This window comes from Heterodontus francisci, chromosome 32, assembly GCF_036365525.1.
Source record: "Heterodontus francisci isolate sHetFra1 chromosome 32, sHetFra1.hap1, whole genome shotgun sequence".
NCBI lineage: Eukaryota > Metazoa > Chordata > Chondrichthyes > Heterodontiformes > Heterodontidae > Heterodontus > Heterodontus francisci.
This window is the reverse complement of record NC_090402.1, coordinates 28,446,733-28,467,661: the sequence shown is the minus strand read 5'-3', so window position 1 is coordinate 28,467,661 and position 20,929 is coordinate 28,446,733. Positions and strand designations below refer to the sequence as shown.

The 20,929-nt window shown below is 47.2% G+C and overlaps 1 protein-coding gene across 2 annotated transcripts in view; it reads left to right on the top strand.

The window, feature by feature from the left end:
- The window catches only part of rbm18 (RNA binding motif protein 18), a 39,883-nt gene that overhangs the window by 6,975 nt on the left and 11,979 nt on the right, over positions 1-20,929 (top strand). For both annotated transcript variants that reach the window (XM_068012562.1, XM_068012561.1), the window contains exons 2-3: positions 5,261-5,379; positions 17,842-17,968. In XM_068012562.1, coding sequence (XP_067868663.1) covers positions 5,267-5,379; positions 17,842-17,968 — 240 coding nt within the window. In that variant the 5' untranslated portion in view covers positions 5,261-5,266. The remainder of the gene's footprint in view (positions 1-5,260; positions 5,380-17,841; positions 17,969-20,929) is intronic.

Here is a 20,929-nt window from a genome sequence, read left to right as displayed (position 1 = left end):
TCCTCCCCCCTCCCCGCCCCCTCCCCCCTCCCCGCCCCCTCCCCGCCCCCTCCCCGCCCCCTCCCCGCCCCCTCCCCGCCCCCTCCCCGCCCCCTCCCCGCCCCCTCCCCGCCCCCTCCCCGCCCCCGCCCCCTCCCCTCTCCCCGCCCCTCCCCTCTCCCCGCCCCCTCCCCTCTCCCCGCCCCCTCCCCTCTCCCCGCCCCCTCCCTCTCCCCGCCCCCTCCCTCTCCCCCCCCCTCTCCCCGCCCCTCCCCTCTCCCCGCCCCCTCCCCTCTCCCCGCCCCCTCCCCTCACCCCTCTCCTCCCTCACCCCTCTCCGCCTCGCCCCCGCCCCGTCCCCCCTCTCCGCCCCCCCTCCGCCCCGCCCCCCCCTCCGCCCCGCCCCCTCCCGTCCCCCCCTCCGCACCGCCCCCTCCCCCCACCCCGTCCCCTCCCCCTCCCCCCTCTCCACCCCTCCCCCTCCCCCCTCTCCACCCGCCCCCTCCCCCTCTCCACCCCGCCCCCTCCCCCCTCTCCACCCCGCCCCCTCCCCCCTCTCCACCCCGCCCCCTCCCCCCTCTCCACCCGCCCCCTCCCCCCTCTCCACCCCGCCCCCTCCCCCCTCTCCACCCCGCCCCCTCCCCCCTCTCCACCCCGCCCCCTCCCCCCTCTCCACCCCGCCCCCTCCCCCCTCTCCACCCCGCCCCCTCCCCCTCTCCACCCCGCCCCCTCTCCACCCCGCCCCCTCTCCACCCCGCCCCCTCTCCACCCCGCCCCCTCCCCCCTCTCCACCCCGCCCCCTCCCCCCCGCCCCCTCCCCCCTCTCCCCCCCGCCCCCTCCCCCCTCTCCACCCCGCCCCCTCCCCCCTCTCCACCCCGCCCCCTCCCCCCTCTCCACCCCGCCCCCTCCCCCCTCTCCACCCCGCCCCCTCCCCCCTCTCCACCCCGCCCCCTCCCCCCTCTCCACCCCGCCCCCTCCCCCTCTCCACCCCGCCCCCTCCCCCCTCTCCACCCCGCCCCCTCCCCCCTCTCCACCCCGCCCCCTCCCCCCTCTCCACCCCGCCCCCTCCCCCCTCTCCACCCCGCCCCCTCCCCCCTCTCCACCCCGCCCCCTCCCCCCTCTCCACCCCGCCCCCTCCCCCCTCTCCACCCCGCCCCCTCCCCCCTCTCCACCCCGCCCCCTCCCCCTCTCCACCCCGCCCCCTCCCCCCTCTCCACCCCGCCCCCTCCCCCTCTCCACCCCGCCCCCTCCCCCCTCTCCACCCCGCCCCCTCCCCCTCTCCACCCCGCCCCCTCCCCCCTCTCCACCCCGCCCCTCCCCCCTCTCCACCCCGCCCCCTCCCCCTCTCCACCCCGCCCCCTCCCCCCTCTCCACCCCGCCCCCTCCCCCCCTCTCCACCCCGCCCCCTCCCCCCTCTCCACCCCGCCCCCTCCCCCCTCTCCACCCCGCCCCTCCCCCCCGCCCCCTCCCCCCTCTCCGCCCCCGCCCCCTCCCCCCTCTCCGCCCCCCCCTCCCCCCTCTCCGCCCCCTCCCCCCTCTCCACCCCGCCCCCTCCCCCCTCTCCACCCCGCCCCCTCCCCCCTCTCCACCCCGCCCCCTCCCCCCTCTCCACCCCGCCCCCTCCCCCCTCTCCACCCCGCCCCCTCCCCCCTCTCCACCCCGCCCCCTCCCCCCTCTCCACCCCGCCCCCTCCCCCCTCTCCACCCCGCCCCCTCCCCCCTCTCCACCCCGCCCCCTCCCCCCTCTCCACCCCGCCCCCTCCCCCCTCTCCACCCCGCCCCCTCCCCCCTCTCCACCCCGCCCCCTCCCCCCTCTCCACCCCGCCCCCTCCCCCCTCTCCACCCCGCCCCCTCCCCCTCTCCACCCCGCCCCCTCCCCCCTCTCCACCCCGCCCCCTCCCCCCTCTCCACCCCGCCCCCTCCCCCCTCTCCACCCCGCCCCTCCCCCCTCTCCACCCCGCCCCCTCCCCCCTCTCCACCCCGCCCCCTCCCCCCTCTCCACCCCGCCCCCTCCCCCCTCTCCACCCCGCCCCCTCCCCCCTCTCCACCCCGCCCCCTCCCCCCTCTCCACCCCGCCCCCTCCCCCCTCTCCACCCCGCCCCCTCCCCCCTCTCCACCCCGCCCCCTCCCCCCTCTCCACCCCGCCCCCTCCCCCCTCTCCACCCCGCCCCCTCCCCCCTCTCCACCCCGCCCCCTCCCCCCTCTCCACCCCGCCCCCTCCCCCCTCTCCACCCCGCCCCCTCCCCCCTCTCCACCCCGCCCCCTCCCCCCTCTCCACCCCGCCCCCTCCCCCCTCTCCACCCCGCCCCCTCCCCCCTCTCCACCCCGCCCCCTCCCCCCTCTCCACCCCGCCCCCTCCCCCCTCTCCACCCCGCCCCCTCCCCCCTCTCCACCCCGCCCCCTCCCCCCTCTCCACCCCGCCCCCTCCCCCCTCTCCACCCCGCCCCTCCCCCCTCTCCACCCCGCCCCCTCCCCCCTCTCCACCCCGCCCCCTCCCCCCTCTCCACCCCGCCCCCTCCCCCCTCTCCACCCCCCCCTCCCCCCTCTCCACCCCCCCCCTCCCCCCTCTCCACCCCCCCCTCCCCCCTCTCCACCCCGCCCCCTCCCCCCTCTCCACCCCGCCCCCTCCCCCCTCTCCACCCCGCCCCCTCCCCCTCTCCACCCCGCCCCCTCCCCCTCTCCACCCCGCCCCCCTCCCCCCTCTCCACCCCGCCCCCTCCCCCCTCTCCACCCCGCCCCCTCCCCCCTCTCCACCCCGCCCCCTCCCCCTCTCCACCCCGCCCCCTCCCCCCTCTCCACCCCGCCCCCTCCCCCCTCTCCACCCCGCCCCCTCCCCCTCTCCACCCCGCCCCTCCCCCCTCTCCACCCCGCCCCCTCCCCCCTCTCCACCCCGCCCCCTCCCCCCTCTCCACCCCGCCCCCTCCCCCCTCTCCACCCCGCCCCCTCCCCCCTCTCCACCCCGCCCCCTCCCCCTCCACCCCGCCCCCTCCCCCCTCCACCCCGCCCCCTCCCCCTCTCCACCCCGCCCCCTCCCCCCTCTCCACCCCGCCCCCTCCCCCCTCTCCACCCCGCCCCCTCCCCCCTCTCCACCCCGCCCCCTCCCCCTCTCCACCCCGCCCCCTCCCCCCTCTCCACCCCGCCCCTCCCCCCTCTCCACCCCTCCCCCCTCTCCACCCCGCCCCCTCTCCACCCCGCCCCCCTCTCCACCCCGCCCCCCTCTCCACCCCGCCCCCCTCTCCACCCCGCCCCCCTCTCACCCCTCCCCCCTCTCCACCCCTCCCCCCTCTCCACCCCTCCCCCCTCTCCACCCCTCCCCCCTCTCCACCCCTCCCCCCTCTCCACCCCTCCCCCCTCTCCACCCCGCCCCCTCTCCACCCCCCCCCCTCCCCCTCCACCCCGCCCCCTCCCCCCCGCCCCCTCCACCCCGCCCCCTCCCCCCCGCCCCCTCCCCCTCTCCACCCCGCCCCCTCCCCCCTCTCCACCCCGCCCCCTCCCCCCTCTCCACCCCGCCCCCTCCCCCCTCTCCACCCCGCCCCCTCCCCCCTCTCCACCCCGCCCCCTCCCCCCTCTCCACCCCGCCCCCTCCCCCCTCTCCACCCCGCCCCCTCCCCCCTCTCCACCCCGCCCCCTCCCCCCTCTCCACCCCGCCCCCTCCCCCCTCTCCACCCCGCCCCCTCCCCCTCTCCACCCCGCCCCCTCCCCCCTCTCCACCCCGCCCCCTCCCCCCTCTCCACCCCGCCCTCTCCACCCCTCGCCCCCTCCTCCTCCCCCCTCTCCACCCCTCGCCCCCTCCCCCTCCCCCCTCTCCACCCCTCGCCCCCTCTCCACCCCGCCCCCTCCACCCCTCCCCCTCCCCCCTCTCCACCCCGCCCCCTCCCCCCTCTCCACCCCGCCCCCTCCCCCCTCTCCACCCCGCCCCCTCCCCCCTCTCCACCCCGCCCCCTCCCCCCTCTCCACCCCGCCCCTCCCCCTCTCCACCCCGCCCCCTCCCCCCTCTCCACCCCGCCCCCTCCCCCTCTCCACCCTCTCCTCCCCGTCCCCCCTCTCCACCCTCTCCTCCCCGTCCCCCCTCTCCACCCTCTCCTCCCCGTCCCCCGCCCCCCCCTCTCCTCCCCGCCCCCCCCCTGTCACCTCCCCGTCACCTCCTCCCCCTCCCCCTCTTCACCCCACCCCGTCCCCTCCCCCTCTTCACCCCACCCGCCCCCTCCCCCCTCTCCACCCCGCCCCCTCCCCCTCTCCCCCCCTCTCCCCCCCTCTCCCCCCCTCTCCCCCCCTCCCGCCCCCTCCCCGTCCCCTCTCTTCACCCCACCCACCCCCTGCCCGTCCCCGGTCCACTTCTTTTCCCCCCCCCCAGTGTTTCTAAGTAACTACTATCCCTGAGGTCTGGTTAAAATCAGCTAATGCAACACAGGTAGAATTGTTCCCATTGCTTTGTTGATCTGTATATGAGTTCCACATTGAATATACAATTGTCAACTGAACCACTGGAGAGGGGAGCAGGATTTTTCTTTGTATCTACATAGTGGTAAAGGTGTAGCTTGGTAGGGAGTGGCATATCAGCCATTTCCTAAGTTAAATTGTAAAATATGCTGCACTGTATTTTGTAGTTAAAACAGCACTGTTCCTTGAGTTAGTTGGAATACGGCACTTTAATTCAGCCAATGCCAATATTACATTCCGCATTAAAATAAATAAGTTGGGTTTTACTCAAGTAATGAACACAATCAGGAATATAGTTCGTACTGACTTACACCTAACATTGAAGACAAATGAAAAGAGAATTCTTAAAGTGGCTAAATTAGTAATGTGCCTGTTGGCACTTGAGTTATCAGCCATGGCTTTCTGGTAGAACTCTCATTTCTGACAGAGGATTGTAGAGTTCAAGTTCCACACCAGAAACTTCACCATGTAGTCTAGGCCTATACTTCAGTGCCCTACTGAGGGGGCGCTGCATTGTCGGAGGTGTTATCTTTCAGATAAGATGTTAAACTATGGTCCTGCCTGCCCCCTCAGGTGGGCGTAAAAGATCATATGGCACTATTCAAAGTAGTACTGGTGTTCTCCCTGGTGTGCTGGCCAATAGTTATTCCTCAACCAACATCTCTTAAAAACAGTTAATTTGGCCATTTATTTCATTACTGTGTGTGGGGATATGCACAAACTGGTTGCCGCATTTCCGATATTACAGCAGTGACTACACTTCAAAAAGTACTTAAGCATTTTGGGATATCCTTAGGTTGTGGTAAGTGCTGTATAAATGCAAGATATATCTTTCTTCTAGTGACGTATGGGGACTGAAAATGAATCTCTTCCATTGGAGAATGCTTCTATTCTATCTGAAAGCTCTTCACAAGAGGGACATCGACTCTGGATTGGCAATCTTGATTCCAGGTTAACCGAGTAAGTACTGTAAATGTTGATTTTGTTTCCAAATAGTGTTCAGACTCAAATTTTGTCTCTGCTGTCTAAGCATTATGCTGAATAAAAAACTTTTATTTTAATTTTATTTAATACCCAAATTTATGTTGGCTGCTAAATAAATGCTATCTACAAATTTTCAGTTCTGTATTACACAGGTCTATGGAGCAAGCTTAAAATGATAAATCTAATGTCTGTGCAGTATTGTACCATAACAGGTAACAATCTGATATTTCAACAAACTCCTGGATTTCTACTGTGCAATTGTGACATAACAGAGTGGTTTATAAATGTTTGTAAAAATAAGGTGCCTTTAATTATGAAGCTTATTTACTAAATTATACGGAATATATTGCCAGGTTTTTTTTATACCAGATTACATAGAATTACATTTCACGTAATATAGAACACAGAAATAAGCTATTTGGCCTGACTAGTCTGTGGTGATGTTTATACTCCAGATGAGTATCCTCCCAATCCATTTGCCTCATCTCAACCTTTCAGCGTATCTTTATATTCCCTTTTCTCTCATGTATTTGTCTACCTTCCTTTTGAAAAACCTAAGGAATTTGCTTCAACCATTTCCTGTGGTAGTGTGTTCCACACTCTAACCACTCACTGAGTAAAGACATTTCTCTTTTCCTTATTGGAGTTATTAGTGACTGTTATATTTGTGGCCCCTAGTTTTGAAATCTGCCACAAGTGGAAACATTCTCTCCATATCTCCATCCAACCCCCACCCTCCATTTTAAAGATGGCTAAGTCCTCTAAGTGTTCTCTGTTCTCAAGAAAAATGCCCCAATCTTTTTGATCTTTCTTAGTTCTGGTACCATCCTTGTAATCTTTTTTGTGCTTTCTCCAATGCTTCTATTTCCTTTTTTATAGCATGGAGACCAGAACTCTGCACAGTACTGTTATGTGCAGCCTGATCAAGCTCCAAACAAGTTTCACATAACTTCAATACTTTTAAGTTCTAAATCCCCAGAAATAAATCTCAATGCTTTGTTAAAATTTTTAATTGCTTTGCTGACCTGTGATTCTGATTTAACTGATTTGTTCATCTATATCCCTAGATCCCTTTGCTCTTCTACTCCATTCAGTTTCTTTGGTGTTGGCTGTACCCTCCACCCCAGCCATACTTTGGTATTATCTGTATATTTTGATACTGTTACAAGTTCCTAAGTCCAAATCCTTCATATAAATCATAACTAACAGTGGTGCTAGCACTGATGAGTGTGGAACACCACTTTCTACCTTCCTTCTGAATATCTACTCTTCAGCCCTACTCTCCACTTTTTATTTTGAGCCCACTTGCGATTCATTCAGCTATTTGTTCCTTGACTCCACATACCTTGACCTTTGTCATGAGCCTATCGCATGGTACTTTATTGGTAGCCTTTTGAAATTTCACATTTGCTACTTGATTTCATTTTGTTGGTTAAGTGGTTTTCTTTAATGTTCACTGAACTGTTATTTGAAAAAGCCCAAGATAATACATTAATATCATAGGATATTTATGTTAAGTATAAAAGTATTATCTTGGATGATTTTTATTCTGCAATGGATTCAGAAGAATGTTTCTGTTGGTGGGTATTTGAACAATACTACTGCTGTTCGGTTTGACAACAATAGGCTAGAGAAGCTTATTAATATATACTCGTGTATTTAATATGGATGCAAAGAATAACAATTCAAGTGTATTGAAGATGTACGATATAAAATGTATCATCAAGACTAAGTACACTCTCTCTACTCATACTCCCTTTGCACTGCAATTTCTGCAGCAAATTGTAGTATTATGTTAAGACTTGTTACAAAAAATCCAATTGTGAATTCGGCACTACACGAACCAAAAAAAAACTCCTGTATCATCTTGCTTTCATTCTTTCTGTCATGGTACATATGGGGTTAAAAATAATGGCCCAACTTATTTTAATACACAATAGTACCAGAATATTTGTTTTGTCTGGTCGGGTATTTGAGGGAGGTGCTGGGTCAATCAATTCAAATGCAAGCATCTCGTCGATTTTGTTTGAATTTTTGTTGGGCAGCACTATTTTAATTTGATATACATACATGTTTAAATTTCCTATGTCTTGGTTATGTAGAACATTTTTATCTTCTAATTTAGTAGTTTGTACAAACCCACCAGTGAGTGAGGCCAGAGAAGACTCCATGGACAGTGAACAATAAAACAGCATTTAAGATTAATATTCAGGGACAAAATGGTCCAGTTCATACTCCAGTTTAGTTGTTTTCTGAGGAAGGACTGTACAGTGTTTCATTGCTGTCATTCATTTATCTTTTTACTGTTTATAAAATCTCATACAGTTTTATCTTCTATAGCTTGATGATCCTTACAAAGTTAAATCATGTGATATTATCAGTAAGCTGAAATACAGTCACCAGAAGATTTCTATTGACTTTGGGTCTGTTACCCAGCTATTGGGTTGGTGAAGGGATGAGGGCTTGACTGCAGGTCTGGTCTGAGTTACTGAACCTCACAAATATCTGGAATGAAACAAAACAAAAACATAAGCTGTATTTTCATTAGGTAGACTGTGTGAACTCTGATAGTATCAGCTCTGCAGGCTCGATGGTTACTGTTCCGATTCAGTAGCAATCCTAAAATGTGTGTTGCAATGGCCTTTAAAATTTTGAGGCAGATTGGAACGTAGTACCATAATGTATCTAAGGGTAAACCAGTATCAGTACTTCAGGATCTCAATTGTGGTTAAAATTAACCTCCTGGGTAATTTAATCATTTTATATCACTATCAGCCCTCTTAAGTCTGTATTATATTTGCTTTTCTACAGTAGCAATTTCTGCAGTTAGCAGAATTGAATTACTTTACTAAATACTTCATAATTGCAATATTTTCTAAATAAATTGGGAAACTTGTCATTTATTTGTATGAATATTGCTCCAGTTCTCAAATGACTATTTAGAAATGCTTATTAGATTAAGAAAAGGTCAGTAGTACTATATTGAAACTGTTGTCGCCTCAAAGTATGTAGAGGTAGGTTTAATTTGCTATTGTTAGACTAAATCTCAGCTTTCATACTTTAAGAAGTTGTCACAGGGCTATGTCAGAATAAACTAGCATTGTTCCTCAGGGTACAATCACTGCTGATGATTGATTTAGCGTATGTGGTTGACTGCTGTTTTTATTGCTTTCGTTGTGTAGGATATTATTGTTTTGAAAGAAGCCTTGACTGTAATGGCAAAAAGGTTTGAATAGTTGTAGTAATGCCAGGCGGAAAGCGAGAGGAAGAGGAAAGAGAGGAGAATTGGGAAGGCTGCTGTTGTGACTCACGTTCACATCAGTTGTCAGGAAGTAGAAGGCAAACTTGGCCAACAGTAATGTGCATGACCACTCCTATCTGGGGAGCTGGGAGCTTGATAATTGTGACTGCTGTCTTTCTGAAGCCTACATTTAGAGAATATAATGAGTGTTTGAATGCATTGTACTGACTGAACAAAATCTATTATTACATGCAAGTGGCACAATAGGATGAATTTCATTTAACAACAGTTTGATTGTCCTGTCCATTTAGCCAGTGTCTGTCGCTTTCATGTTTTATTGTCTCAGGTTCTGACAAATTTCTGATATAAAAATAGTTAAATTGATTGCCTAATATCTTTTTACATTGTGGTAAATGAAAGCGCATAGCACTGCGTTAAAAGGCTAGCTGCTAAATGATAGTTTTGACAACAACTAAAGTACAGTATTTACATGTGAACATACAAAATTAATAGTAGGAATAAACCATCTGATCTATTAAGTCTTCCCCACACGGTCATGATGCATGAAGCATAATGATTGGACACTACCTGCTCAGCAACAGGAATCTCCTGAGATTGTCAAATAAGTACTTTTTTTTTTAAACCACGGCCAATTATGGGGGGAGAATCTGGAAAATCCCTCTCCAAACTCTTAGATCAAGCAGATCACATTGATCATGCATCTGTTGCTTGGTATTTCACCTGCCTTCTATAATCTCTGCCCTAGCTGCAAACAGGCCCATCTCTCTTGAAAGTATGCGGAGAGCCAGCACTCACTGCATGAACCAGTAGCTTGTTTCCATTGGTGTACTAAGCTCTGGCAAAAGAACTGCCTAACAAATAACTTTTGTGCAACTTAAATCAGGGAGCCAAAGGTCATGGAACATAGTCTAACCATTTTAACTATTTTATATAGCTCACCAGAAGTCTACGCATCTCCAAAATAAATAGTCTCAGCTTTTTAAACCTATTTGAGTAACTAATGTTGTTTAAACTAGGAAGCATCCTTCACTGGACCTTTTCCAAAGCCTCTATCATCAACTGTATGATGGGACCAAAACTGGATGCAGTGTTCTAAATGTGGTCTAACCAAAGTTTATATAAGGACAATATGGTGTGCTTTGTCTTACATTAAATAGTCCTATTAACGCACTAATACCCTATTTGCTTTGAGTATGGCTTCTCGACATTGGACCGGATCTTTAGAGAATTCTAAACTATAACGTCAAGGTCCTTTTCTTTCCCAACTGGTTCCAGTTCTGTTTCATTGAAGTGTAGGTAAACTTAGTGTTGGTCCTTCCCACAGGCATAACATTAACCTTAACTACTTTAAATACCATTTTCCAGAGTTTGACCCATTTCTCTCTGCATCTAAATTTTCTTGCAGAAATTTGTTTTCCGCTGCCCTAATACTTGCATAAATTGTTGTTGTATCATCCATGAACTTGCGGATCATTCCCCCAACACCTACAGCCAGGCCATTTAGGTAGTTAGAAGCAGTGGCCCTAACACCGATTCCTGTGCATTGCCACTGGTAACTGGCCTCCAAGCAGATCCATAACTGTTCACAACAACTTTCTGCCTATGGGGATACAGCTGATTCTTAATCCATTGTAGCATTTCTCACTGACTGCAAGATTTTGTCTTGCAGAATAACCTACTGTGAGGTACAGCCCCACTTTTGTCCTGCATGTGCTGTTCACGTGTGAATCCATCAGGTGTTTTAAGCTGGCTGTTTTTTTCCCCTTGCAGCATGGGTTAGGCCATAATATTTCGGATTCGCTTCGTGTGTTTGTTACCATATCATCAGCCAATGGAAACCATTTTTTACATTTTATCCTCTTGAAATCTTTCAACTCTAGTAGATTCTCCCCATTATCATTCTCCATTCAGCTGGGGGTAGCCTTTCTTCATACATTCACTAGAATTGTTAATCTATCTTGTGCCTTTTCCAAGGCTCTAATGTCCTCCTTTTCACTAAGCACCTAAAATAATATAGCTTTGGTCAAACCAATGTCTTACACAAATTCAACATCACCACAACCTTGCTTTTGTATTCAGTGTCCCTGTATATACTTGGTGTAAAATCCAATTTTCTGCCTTTCTTTTCTACCAGCTTTTAAAGTTCTAACTATCTGCATCCCTAGATGTTTGTTTCTCCAGTCTGTTAAGAATCCTGCCACTTGGGGTATATTAATTTTTTCTGCATATTTCTGTGCATCTGTGCCTATCCTCTTACTCTATTAACCTGTTCTCCTGCAACCTCTTGTATTTTTCACAATCTACAATGACCCCTAATCAGCAAATTTCTATGTTATTCCTCGTGCCCATGATTTGTCTATAAATGGAAAGCAAAAGAAGGCCCAGAACAGATAATTGGGGCACATCAGTACCTATATCCTGCCAATTTAAAAAAACATTGATTTTCCCACCACCACCCATATTTCCCCTCCTCCCCCACCTCCCCCCACCACCACCCCACACCACGTTTTCTGATTTCTGCTCCTTGCTTTCTCTCTCTCCATACAGGTACTTTTTCTTTAATGTTATGTACCTTAATTTTCACAGCTGATTTCTTATGTGGCAGTTTATCTTGTGCCTTCTGAGAACCTATATGTTCAACAGCCACTGCACTCTTTTTATCTATACAATTAATATGTGGAGTGGGCCTCCCCTAGTTTTTTCTCTTTCTCCCCCAATGCAGAGTGCTCAAACCAGTTTTAGCAGCTGAACTGCTGTATCCAGTGAGATTATTGAGACTAGCTAACTTGACATAGGCTGGAATTGAGTTTATGGCAATCCTAATGTGTAACTCTGTACCATGCCAGGCAGTGCTATTACTGACTAAGTCATCAAGCGATCTTGCCAATACATTAAAAACATGCTTTTCATTTCTGTCTGTTTTTGAATACTTTTGGCTGAACCATGAAGAATAGTGGCACCTCAGATGCTTGCCAAAGCTATTTATTAATACATTCATAAGAAACAGGGGAGTGATTTTGGCTCCCCTTTACAAGTAAATAGAATCTCCAAAAGCTGATTTTTAAAAAAAGTCTCATTTTAAGAATTTCTCAGGTGTCAGCATGAGTTTGACTTCACTCCTGCAAAGGCTGATTGGATACGATAATTGTGTGGTGTGGAACTCAGCCATGTGGACCAGGAAAGTTCCAGATCAAATCTCAGCCTCTGCTGGGTTATCCAATCACCAGAAAGCAGCATGTCTTGCCTGGATCGGAATAGGGAAGAATTATCTGAGGTTTCCTATATTGGATAAAGGCTTTAGCAAGAGAATAAAAAGTTACAACAGACATGCTCCACGAAATATTTCCACATTGATTGTATTGAAGCATAAGTGTGAGGATTTAAAGATTTTATTTTATTCTTAAATAAAGCATATATTCACAGCATAGTAATTGCAGTTATCTTCCGTATAAACCCAAACACAGTAGTCTTCATTTGAAGCTGACAACCAGCGAATATACGTAACTTTTAGGTCTTTTGTAACTTTTCTTGCTAAGCTCTTAACGCTTGACTCTTTGTGTGCATTTGCCGTAGTTGTTTTAAATATCTGCAGTCTTTAAATCACCTGTAATCAAGACAACAGTGGCATCTTAATTGTAGTTTTCTACATTTATCAGCTGTACTGAAGCATTGCAAAGAAAGAACTTGCATTTATATAGTGTCTTTCATCACCCCAGGACGTTCTAAAGTGCTTCATAGGCAATTAAGTTCTTTTGAAGTATAATTGCTGTTGCAGTGTAGGCAAACGAGGCAGATAGTTTGTTTACAGCAAGGTTCCACAATCAGCAATAAGATAAATGATCAAATAATCTGTTTGTGGTGGTTTCAGGTGAGGGATAAATGTTGGGCAGGACTTGAGAACAACCCTGTTCTTCTTTGAATTACATGGGATCCAATATGCCCATCTGAGAGAGCAGACAATGCCTCAGTTTAACATCTTGTCGAACAGATGGCATCTCCAACCTTGCAGCGCTCCCTCAATACCACATTGCAGTTTCAGCCTAGATTATGTATTCAAGTCTCTGGAGTTGGTTCTGAGCCCATGAGCTTCTCTGAATCTGAAGGAAGAATACTATCCACTGAGCCAAATCTGGCACCTTGTGAGTAGCAATTTTCTTTTGTTTTAGAATGGTCTTCAGAACTGAGGCATCGTCTCCGGAAAGGGAGATCTCTGCATCCTCTCAAGGACCATCACATCCTTCCTAAAGTGTGGTGACCAGAACTGGCTACAATAATCTAGTTGTGGCCTAGCTAAAGCTTTATAAAAGTTCAGCATAACTTCCCTGTTTTTGAACTCCGTACCTCTGTGAAGTGCCAAGATCCCATATGCTTTGCTAATTACTCTCTCAATATGTTCTACCACCTTCAAAGATCTATGCACATGAGCCCCCAGGTCCCTCAGTGCCTGCGCACTCCTTAGAATTGTACCATCAAATCTGTATTGCCCCTCCCTATCTCTTCTGCTAAAATGCATCACCCCTCACTTTTCTGTGTTCAATTCCATCTGCCACTTGTCTGCCTATTCTGCTAGCCTATCTGTCCTGTTAGTCAATTGGTATCGTCCCCAGTGCTACACCTCTGAGTTTGGTGGTATAAGCAAATTTTAAAATGTTACTTTGTATTCCAATATCCAAGTCATATATCCAGTCTGAAAAACAACCATTTACCATGATTTGCTGTTTTCTGTCCTTCAGCCAATTTTTATCCATGCTAACTCTGACCCTCCCAGTCCATGAGCTTCAATTTTGTTAACCAGCCTTTTATGTGGTACTTTGTCAAACACTTTCTTGAAATCTAAATAAACAACATCCACTGCATTCCCTTCATCAACCTTCCCTGTTACTTCATCAAAAAATTCACTTTAAGTTGGTCAAGCATGATTTGCCTTTTACAAATCCATGCTGGCTCTCAATTAACTCAAACCTTTCCAAGTGGCTGGTGATTTTTTTTTCCCCCTTGTTATTGTTTCTTAAACCTTGCCCACCACTGATATTAAACTGACTGGCCTGCAGTTACGAGGAATGTCCTTGTACCCTTTCTTGACTAAGGGTGTCACATTTTCCCCTCTGATCCTCTGGCACCTCCCCTGTATCTACGTTAGATTAGAAGATTATGGCATGTGTTTGTTTGCTGACTATGCAAAGTTAGGTGGGAATGTAAACTGTAAGGAGGACACAAAGAGGCTGCAAGGGGTTATAGACAGGCTAAATGAGTGGGCAACAAGATGGCAGATGGAGTATAATGTGGAGAAGTGTAAGGTTATTCACTTTGGTAGTAAGAATAGAAAAACTTTTTTTTTAAAGGCGTGCAACTTCTAGATGATGTATCTCAGTGTATTTGCACAAAGAACACTAAGTTAACATGCAGGTACAGCAAGCAGTGAGGAAGGCAAATGGCATGTTTTTATTGCAAGGGTATTGGAGTACAAGAATAAGGAAGTCTTGCTGCAATTGTATAGGGCTTTGGTGAGATCACACCAGGAGCAGTAGAGTGAAGGTTCACCTAGATTGGCTCCTAAGATGAGAGTTGTCCTATTTTGAAAGGCTGAGTAAATTGGACCTATACTCTGGAGTTTAGAAGTATGAGGTGATCTCATTGAAACATACAAGATTCTGAAGGGACCCAACAAGATAGACAGAGGTTGTTTCCCCTGGTTGGCGAATCTAGAACACGGGTACACAGCTCAGTGTAAAATGTCTATCATTTAGGACTGAAATGAGAAATTTCTTCATTCAGGGGGTTGCGGATCTTTGGAATTGTCAACCCCAGGGGGTTGTGTATGCTGCATCATTGAGTATGCTCAGGACTGAGATCAATAGATTTTTGGTGTCTCAGAATCGAGGAATTTGGGGAGCAAGTAGGAAAGTGGAGTTGAAGTAGAAGGTCAACTGAGATCATATTGAATGACCGAGCAGGCTCGAGGAGCCGAATGATCTATTGCTATTTCCTTTTATGTTCTTAACTTAGGACTGCTTATTAATATTTTTAAATGTGTAAGTTTTTGTAAATGTCTGCTCCAACAGGTTGTATTTTAGGTGTGTGCATGGATGTTAGGAGAACTCCCTTGCCGTAAAATGCTCGGCAGGTCATTTTTGAAAATAGTGCCTCTGAGCTCCATACTGGAACCCTGTGGGGGAATACTAAAGAAAGATAGGAATAGGTCTCCCATGTTGTGGCTCAGCATTGTTGATGGAGCAGAAAGGAGAACACAGGTCAAGTTCTTGCCTCTTTGCAGCTTGCGCTAGGTGGCTTAAGTCACGTGCTGTATGAATTTTTATATATTCAAGCAGGAAAGCCCAGCATCCCCAAGGAGGACATGCAGCACAGAGCCAGTAAGGTCAAGGTGGAAGCAGCACTGGCAAGAGAGAAGACCTGAGTGACTGTCATTACAGGGGAACAAGAATTCTATGTCCCATGGGCCAATCAGGTTGCTAAAAGATCATAAAAGCAAAATACTGCGGATGCTGGAAATCTGAAACAAAAACAAGAAATGCTGGATTCACTCAGCAGGTCTGGCAGCATCTGTGGAAAGAGAAGCAGAGTCAACGCTTCGGGTCAGTGACCCTTCCCCGGAACTGGGGAATTGAGTTCCGGGGAAGGGTCACTGACCCGAAGCGTTGACTCTGCTTCTCTTTCCACAGATGCTGCCAGACCTGCTGAGTGAATCCAGCATTTCTTGTTTTTGTTGCTAAAAGATCATCATTGTCTGGGAAAGTAATGGCAATGATCATGTGATTCTCACGGGAATTTCAAATTGCTAGAAAATTGCAGACTCTGAGCCAATGGAATGGTCAGACAATAATAGATGGACAGATCTCCTGTGCCATTGCTCATAATGAGTGCTATGTGCCCTTGATCTGTGTTTCTTCTGTATACTTTGAACTTTGTCTTTCATATCCCCCGTAGTTCATCACTAATTTATCTCACCCTCCAACCTCCTCCCCAATTTCATTCAGTTCCTTGATTTGTGTGATCTTTTATTACCCTTATGTCTCTTTGTTTGACTTAATCTGTATCATCAGTATCTTTCTCTATTGCCATCTCTTCTGAAAATGTGTCTCTACCCTGACTGGTTACCCCTAATTCTGGCTGTCTTTCATTTACCCCTCCCTGCCATATTTTTTCAGATGTACAATTATGTCGGTAACAATTCTAACATATCTGTGTATTGTATATTATGAACACTTGTCTACTCCCTGTTTTGTGTTTTTAAACCTGTCTCACTTTCACTCTTTTCTTCGTGTTTGATTCCCCATTGGTTTTCTAAATGCCTGTTTCTGTCTAACAGCCTGATCTCTTTCTGTCAGCCCACCCCTCCCCCAGCTGCTGATCTTTGCTATGCGTGCGATATCTCTGTTTTTTTTTAAATTAAATATGACACAAGCCATAAACCAATGAATCTAAAATTCGGTCTGTCTGTATATTCTTGATACCCATAATCTGTACTTTGTGCATTCTTTGCAACTTTTTAAAGCCATTTAACTCCCTTTGCGAAAACTACATATTTGTCCAGTCTCAGTGGGTGGTGACTGGGAAGGTGAGCACCTCTGTACGTGAAGGTCACTGCTAAAGGGAAAATACGGGAAGCTGTTAATATACCCACCAAAGCTACTGCATCCGGATTATCAGCACTGTTAGACTATTTAAGTCATGTTAGTATGGGTTGATTCTAAGCAAAAGAATGGGAATCCTTTGTATACCAAGAATGGAGGTAAAACCACAAAAATAAGGTTACTTTAATTGAAATTTCTAATATATGTTCATCAGTAAGGTCATGTCAGCCAGAGTGGAATAAGGAGCTATATTAAATGTGATGCTTGGCTGATTTTCTTTTCTCTCTGTCTATCAGATTTATCACCTTCCCAACTTAAGGTGTTTCTGTTGTGATAATGAAAAGTTATAGAAAGTTGCCACCTAATGGTTGAATGGAAGGGGGTTACATTTTCTACAATAGCTTTTCAAATTAGAGGCTGATAAATGCTTTTGAAACATGGAAATTAATTGGGTGGAAATGGCTTGTTTGATTGACGAGCTGTGTTTGCAGCTGTTTAATCCATTGCTGCTGTTGACCATGTCCTGGAAACAGAAGCTTGGGCCTGAAAATGAATAGCTGTACTGAAAAATGTTTTAAACTTATTCTTCCAAAAAGATTTGGACACTGGATGTCATTGGGCTAGTTTTATTAGGTTGTAATTGTGCCTTGTTTCTCTCTGTCAAATTGATATTGAAAATGGCAGTAGGAGGGGTACTGAGCTTTTGTGCACAACTGTTTGCCATGGTACTCTGCATAATCAAATACTAATGAAAAACTTTTTTCCAAGGTTTGCCAAGACACTTCTCCCCCCCCCCCCCCCCCCCCAGTAAAATACCTATCTAATGTATCATGTTTTATGTTGCATTGTATAAACTATAATTTTTTTTGGTTTGGGTGGAGGGGGCATCCAGAAGAAATGAGTTGAAAATAGTTGAGCAGAATCCCAAACTTGATGCTATGCAAAAAGCAAAACTCTGAAGTCTTGGTAAAAAATGTACCACTTTTTGTTTGAAGGGAGAGGGAAAGGCAGAAAGACATTACATGTGATAGTATCTGTGAATTTTACTGTCAATTTGCTACTAGAAAAAAGTATTCCCAAAGTACAATAATTTTTTTTTTACCTGCCATGCTATCTTTAGTACATACTCCCTTTCTCTACCTTTTGGTTGGGTTAAATAAAGTTCTCTCTCCAATCTTTTACACTTCAGTATGCTTTCCTGTCACTAACCACGCCCTCCTGTGACATCCTCCGTGCAGTACCTCTGCTCCTAATGTACCTGCTCTGATGTTCATTGCACAGTTACCTGAATCAAACTTGAATCTTTTATCTGATGAATATACATGGCCTAATACTGATCTCTCGCATAAGCGGTTCCTCTATTTAGTGTTACCTGAGCTTAACAAAATGTTGCAGGTTGGGATGGGAGCATGGCTTTAAATAGAGCTTTCAATAACTGCAGCAGACCACCTTTTTGAATTTACAGTTCAGGCTATGCTGCACGTTTGTTCAAATTATGTGTGGATGTACAGGTTTCTTTGGTAATATTCAATTCTAAATCAACAACTGCAATCATATTAACAGCATTTCCTACCTATTTTACAGATATAACCTGCTAAAACTGCTCCAGAAATTTGGAAAAGTAAAGCAATTTGACTTTCTGTTTCATAAATCGGGCCCACTTGAGGGGCAACCTAGGGGCTACTGCTTTGTCAACTTTGAAACAAAAGAGGTAGGTTTTTTTCCAAAAGTTTCTTGCTTTGGGGCCACTAAAGATTCAAATCAATCGTGACTTTTTAATTTAGTGCTTATGTTGGTTCTACTTACTTGGAATTAAATTCTGGTTAGTAATACTGTTGTACCTGAACTTAACACCGTTAGTGTCGACAAGATTTATGTGAAACCCCAATCCAAGAATTGATTCAATTTTATTTAACAAGTGAGCAGCATAGCGTTTTCAAATAACTGCATTATGTACATGCCAAAGTCATATTAAGTGTTCATTTTATCCATCACAGTACCAGTGTAATTTTAATTTCCATCTACCCATCTTCTCACCATGTCCTTTAGTCCTTTCCCCTGTCACAAATCTATTCAATTGTCTCTTGCACCCACTTATGATTCACATTAGTGGCCTTCCCTCACAACTTATCAGCCTATTACCTCAGACTTCACTCTTTGCACTCTAATTTTTATTAGACCCCCAATAATGGAACAGTTTGCCTAGAACAACTTTGTCAATCATCCCTCATAATCCTGAAAACTTAATTAAGTCAGGAAAAGTTTAGGACAATGGCAAGTTGATTGAGTAAATCACACTTTATATGTTGTGGCACGCAGGAAAGCGCCATACCTATTGGCTTATAATGAAAAGGCTCATACCGGGAAATCAAAAAGTGACAAAACTCACTGCTTTGAGAACAACCAGCCAGATGACCAGTGTGGCCTTCTGTAGACACTGTCCCTGTTTCATTAGCATTCCATTACAATCGCACGAGAGGTAATTAATAACAAATGTACAAAATCTCAGTAATTAAATATTAAGTTTAATTAGACAAATACCAATTTCGCCTACAGCATGCCTTCTCATTTCTAATACTTGGAACTTGCTGATTTAATAACGCACTCTTAGAATTTAGGTGATTCATTTTTGGCAGAGTGTTTTGGCCAGTGGCAAAATTTTTGCTGTTTTCCTTTCTTTGATGGCACTTAACTAGCTACCTGCTCATTTCTTTCAAACATTATAGAGGACGGTGTTTTGTAGTGAGATTTCATTTTTGACTTAATTCCTAGTATTGAATGTTAAATTTATGTAAAACAAAATTCACAGTATATGTATCTTTGAACATGAATGCAAGACATGTTGCATCCAGTACTTGCAAGGATTAATAAAATATTTATATAGAAATGAGTTCCTTTAAATTTTCACAAACCACTGGGATATACATTTGGAAATTCTGTAAATGAATGAGAAGGTTTCAAATATTACAACATAGTAGCAACAAAGGAAAATAAAGACCAGATGACCTTTGCAATGAACATGAGGAAAAACTCCTGAGCCAGTCTGTTTATCAGCCAACTGTACAGCTCTTAATAATTGGTGACCTTAGGTGCCCTCCCTCAGGTATTATTTTTCTATTTACTTCACTTCCTGTCACATGCTAATAAGGTGCAGTTAGCATTTTCCTGCAAAGAAAGAAAACCTTCAAATCAAAAACAGCTTTGGCTGTGAGGGACAACCTGTCTCATTTTAAATGTAGATTTGTATTTACCATAATGTTTAAGTGAGGCTTATTAGTTATGTTGCACTAACTACTTTCTAAACCTGCTTTTAGAAAGGGTAGGTACAAAAGCCTGTTGGGTTTAAAAGTAAAAGTTATGATTCATTAGCTCTCCCGTTGAGTTGGTAGGTTGTGTACGTTGTAGGAGTGGATCCCAGCATTTTGTAAGGTAAAGTATGTGGGACTGACCTGTCAAATACAACAGTTCGTACATGTAAAATCATACACTATTTGGCAACAGTTTAGCCCAAAAGGTCTCTGCTTTTTCCGTTGGATCGGAGTCTAATCTACCCATCATCTTGTCACATCCTTTGAACCAGATTCAGAAATGTCTTCAGTTGCTTCTTGACCCATTTATACCATTTGCCTCAATGGTCTTCCTGGGTGACCTATTAAAAAAATATTTTTGTTTAAATAAAAAGACTGGTCCATGAAAATATTCTTGGTGACTTTCCCCACCATTTTGTAAGAGATTTAACTGTGTCTCTAATATTTATATGGAAAAAAAAATTCCTAGATCAGCTTTGGTAGTCCCCTTTAGAACCTGAAAATTAAAATTCAGTCACCTTTAAGTCCCTTTTCTAAAGAAAATAAGCTGAACTTACTTCGGTTTAGAACTTAGATTCCTTATTCCTGGAATTATCCAGGTTGGTTACCCCAGACACACTTGAGGACAACAAGCAATTAAAATCTTTAAGATAGTATTTGTCTAATTATACTTTGCCCTATTTGCAAAGAATCATAGAATATAACAGCCTAGAAATAAGCCATTTGCTTCAAGTTTGTGGGTACCATTGTCATCCCATGCACCTCCTTGCTTTCCATACTCTTCCAGTACATTTCGAGCAAATTATCTAATTCCCATTTTTATCAGAATTTATGAACTTTGCTTCACCAAATACCTCTTTGTGATTACCTTAAATTTCTGCCCCGTGTTAACTCTCACTGCCCTGTAGAAATAATCTATCAATGTTTACCTTTATCATAACCCTTTATAACTCTGAAACCCTTTATTGGGTGGCACTTAACATTTGCAGCTTTAGTTTCTCTTTCTAACTTTGCCTCCTCATCCTTCATAGTATCCTATTGAACCCACAGTGCATCTTTCCTATTACTTTTATATCCTTCCTATTCTAAGGTGCTCAAAACTACACAGTACTCCCAAGTATATCTAATTATGGGCTTGTACAATTCCAATATTACCTCCTTGTTTTTCTGTTTTGTACCTCTAGACACACCAAGGATTTGTTTATTTATGGCATTATGTACTTCTCCACCTTTTTAAGGACCTGTATATCTGCACATTCCTCTGCTGTATTTTAATGTCTTGTATTTTTGAGGTCTGTATTTCCTTTCCCTGTTCTTAGTTACTAAATGTATCATTTTCACATTTTTCCACATTGAACTGCATC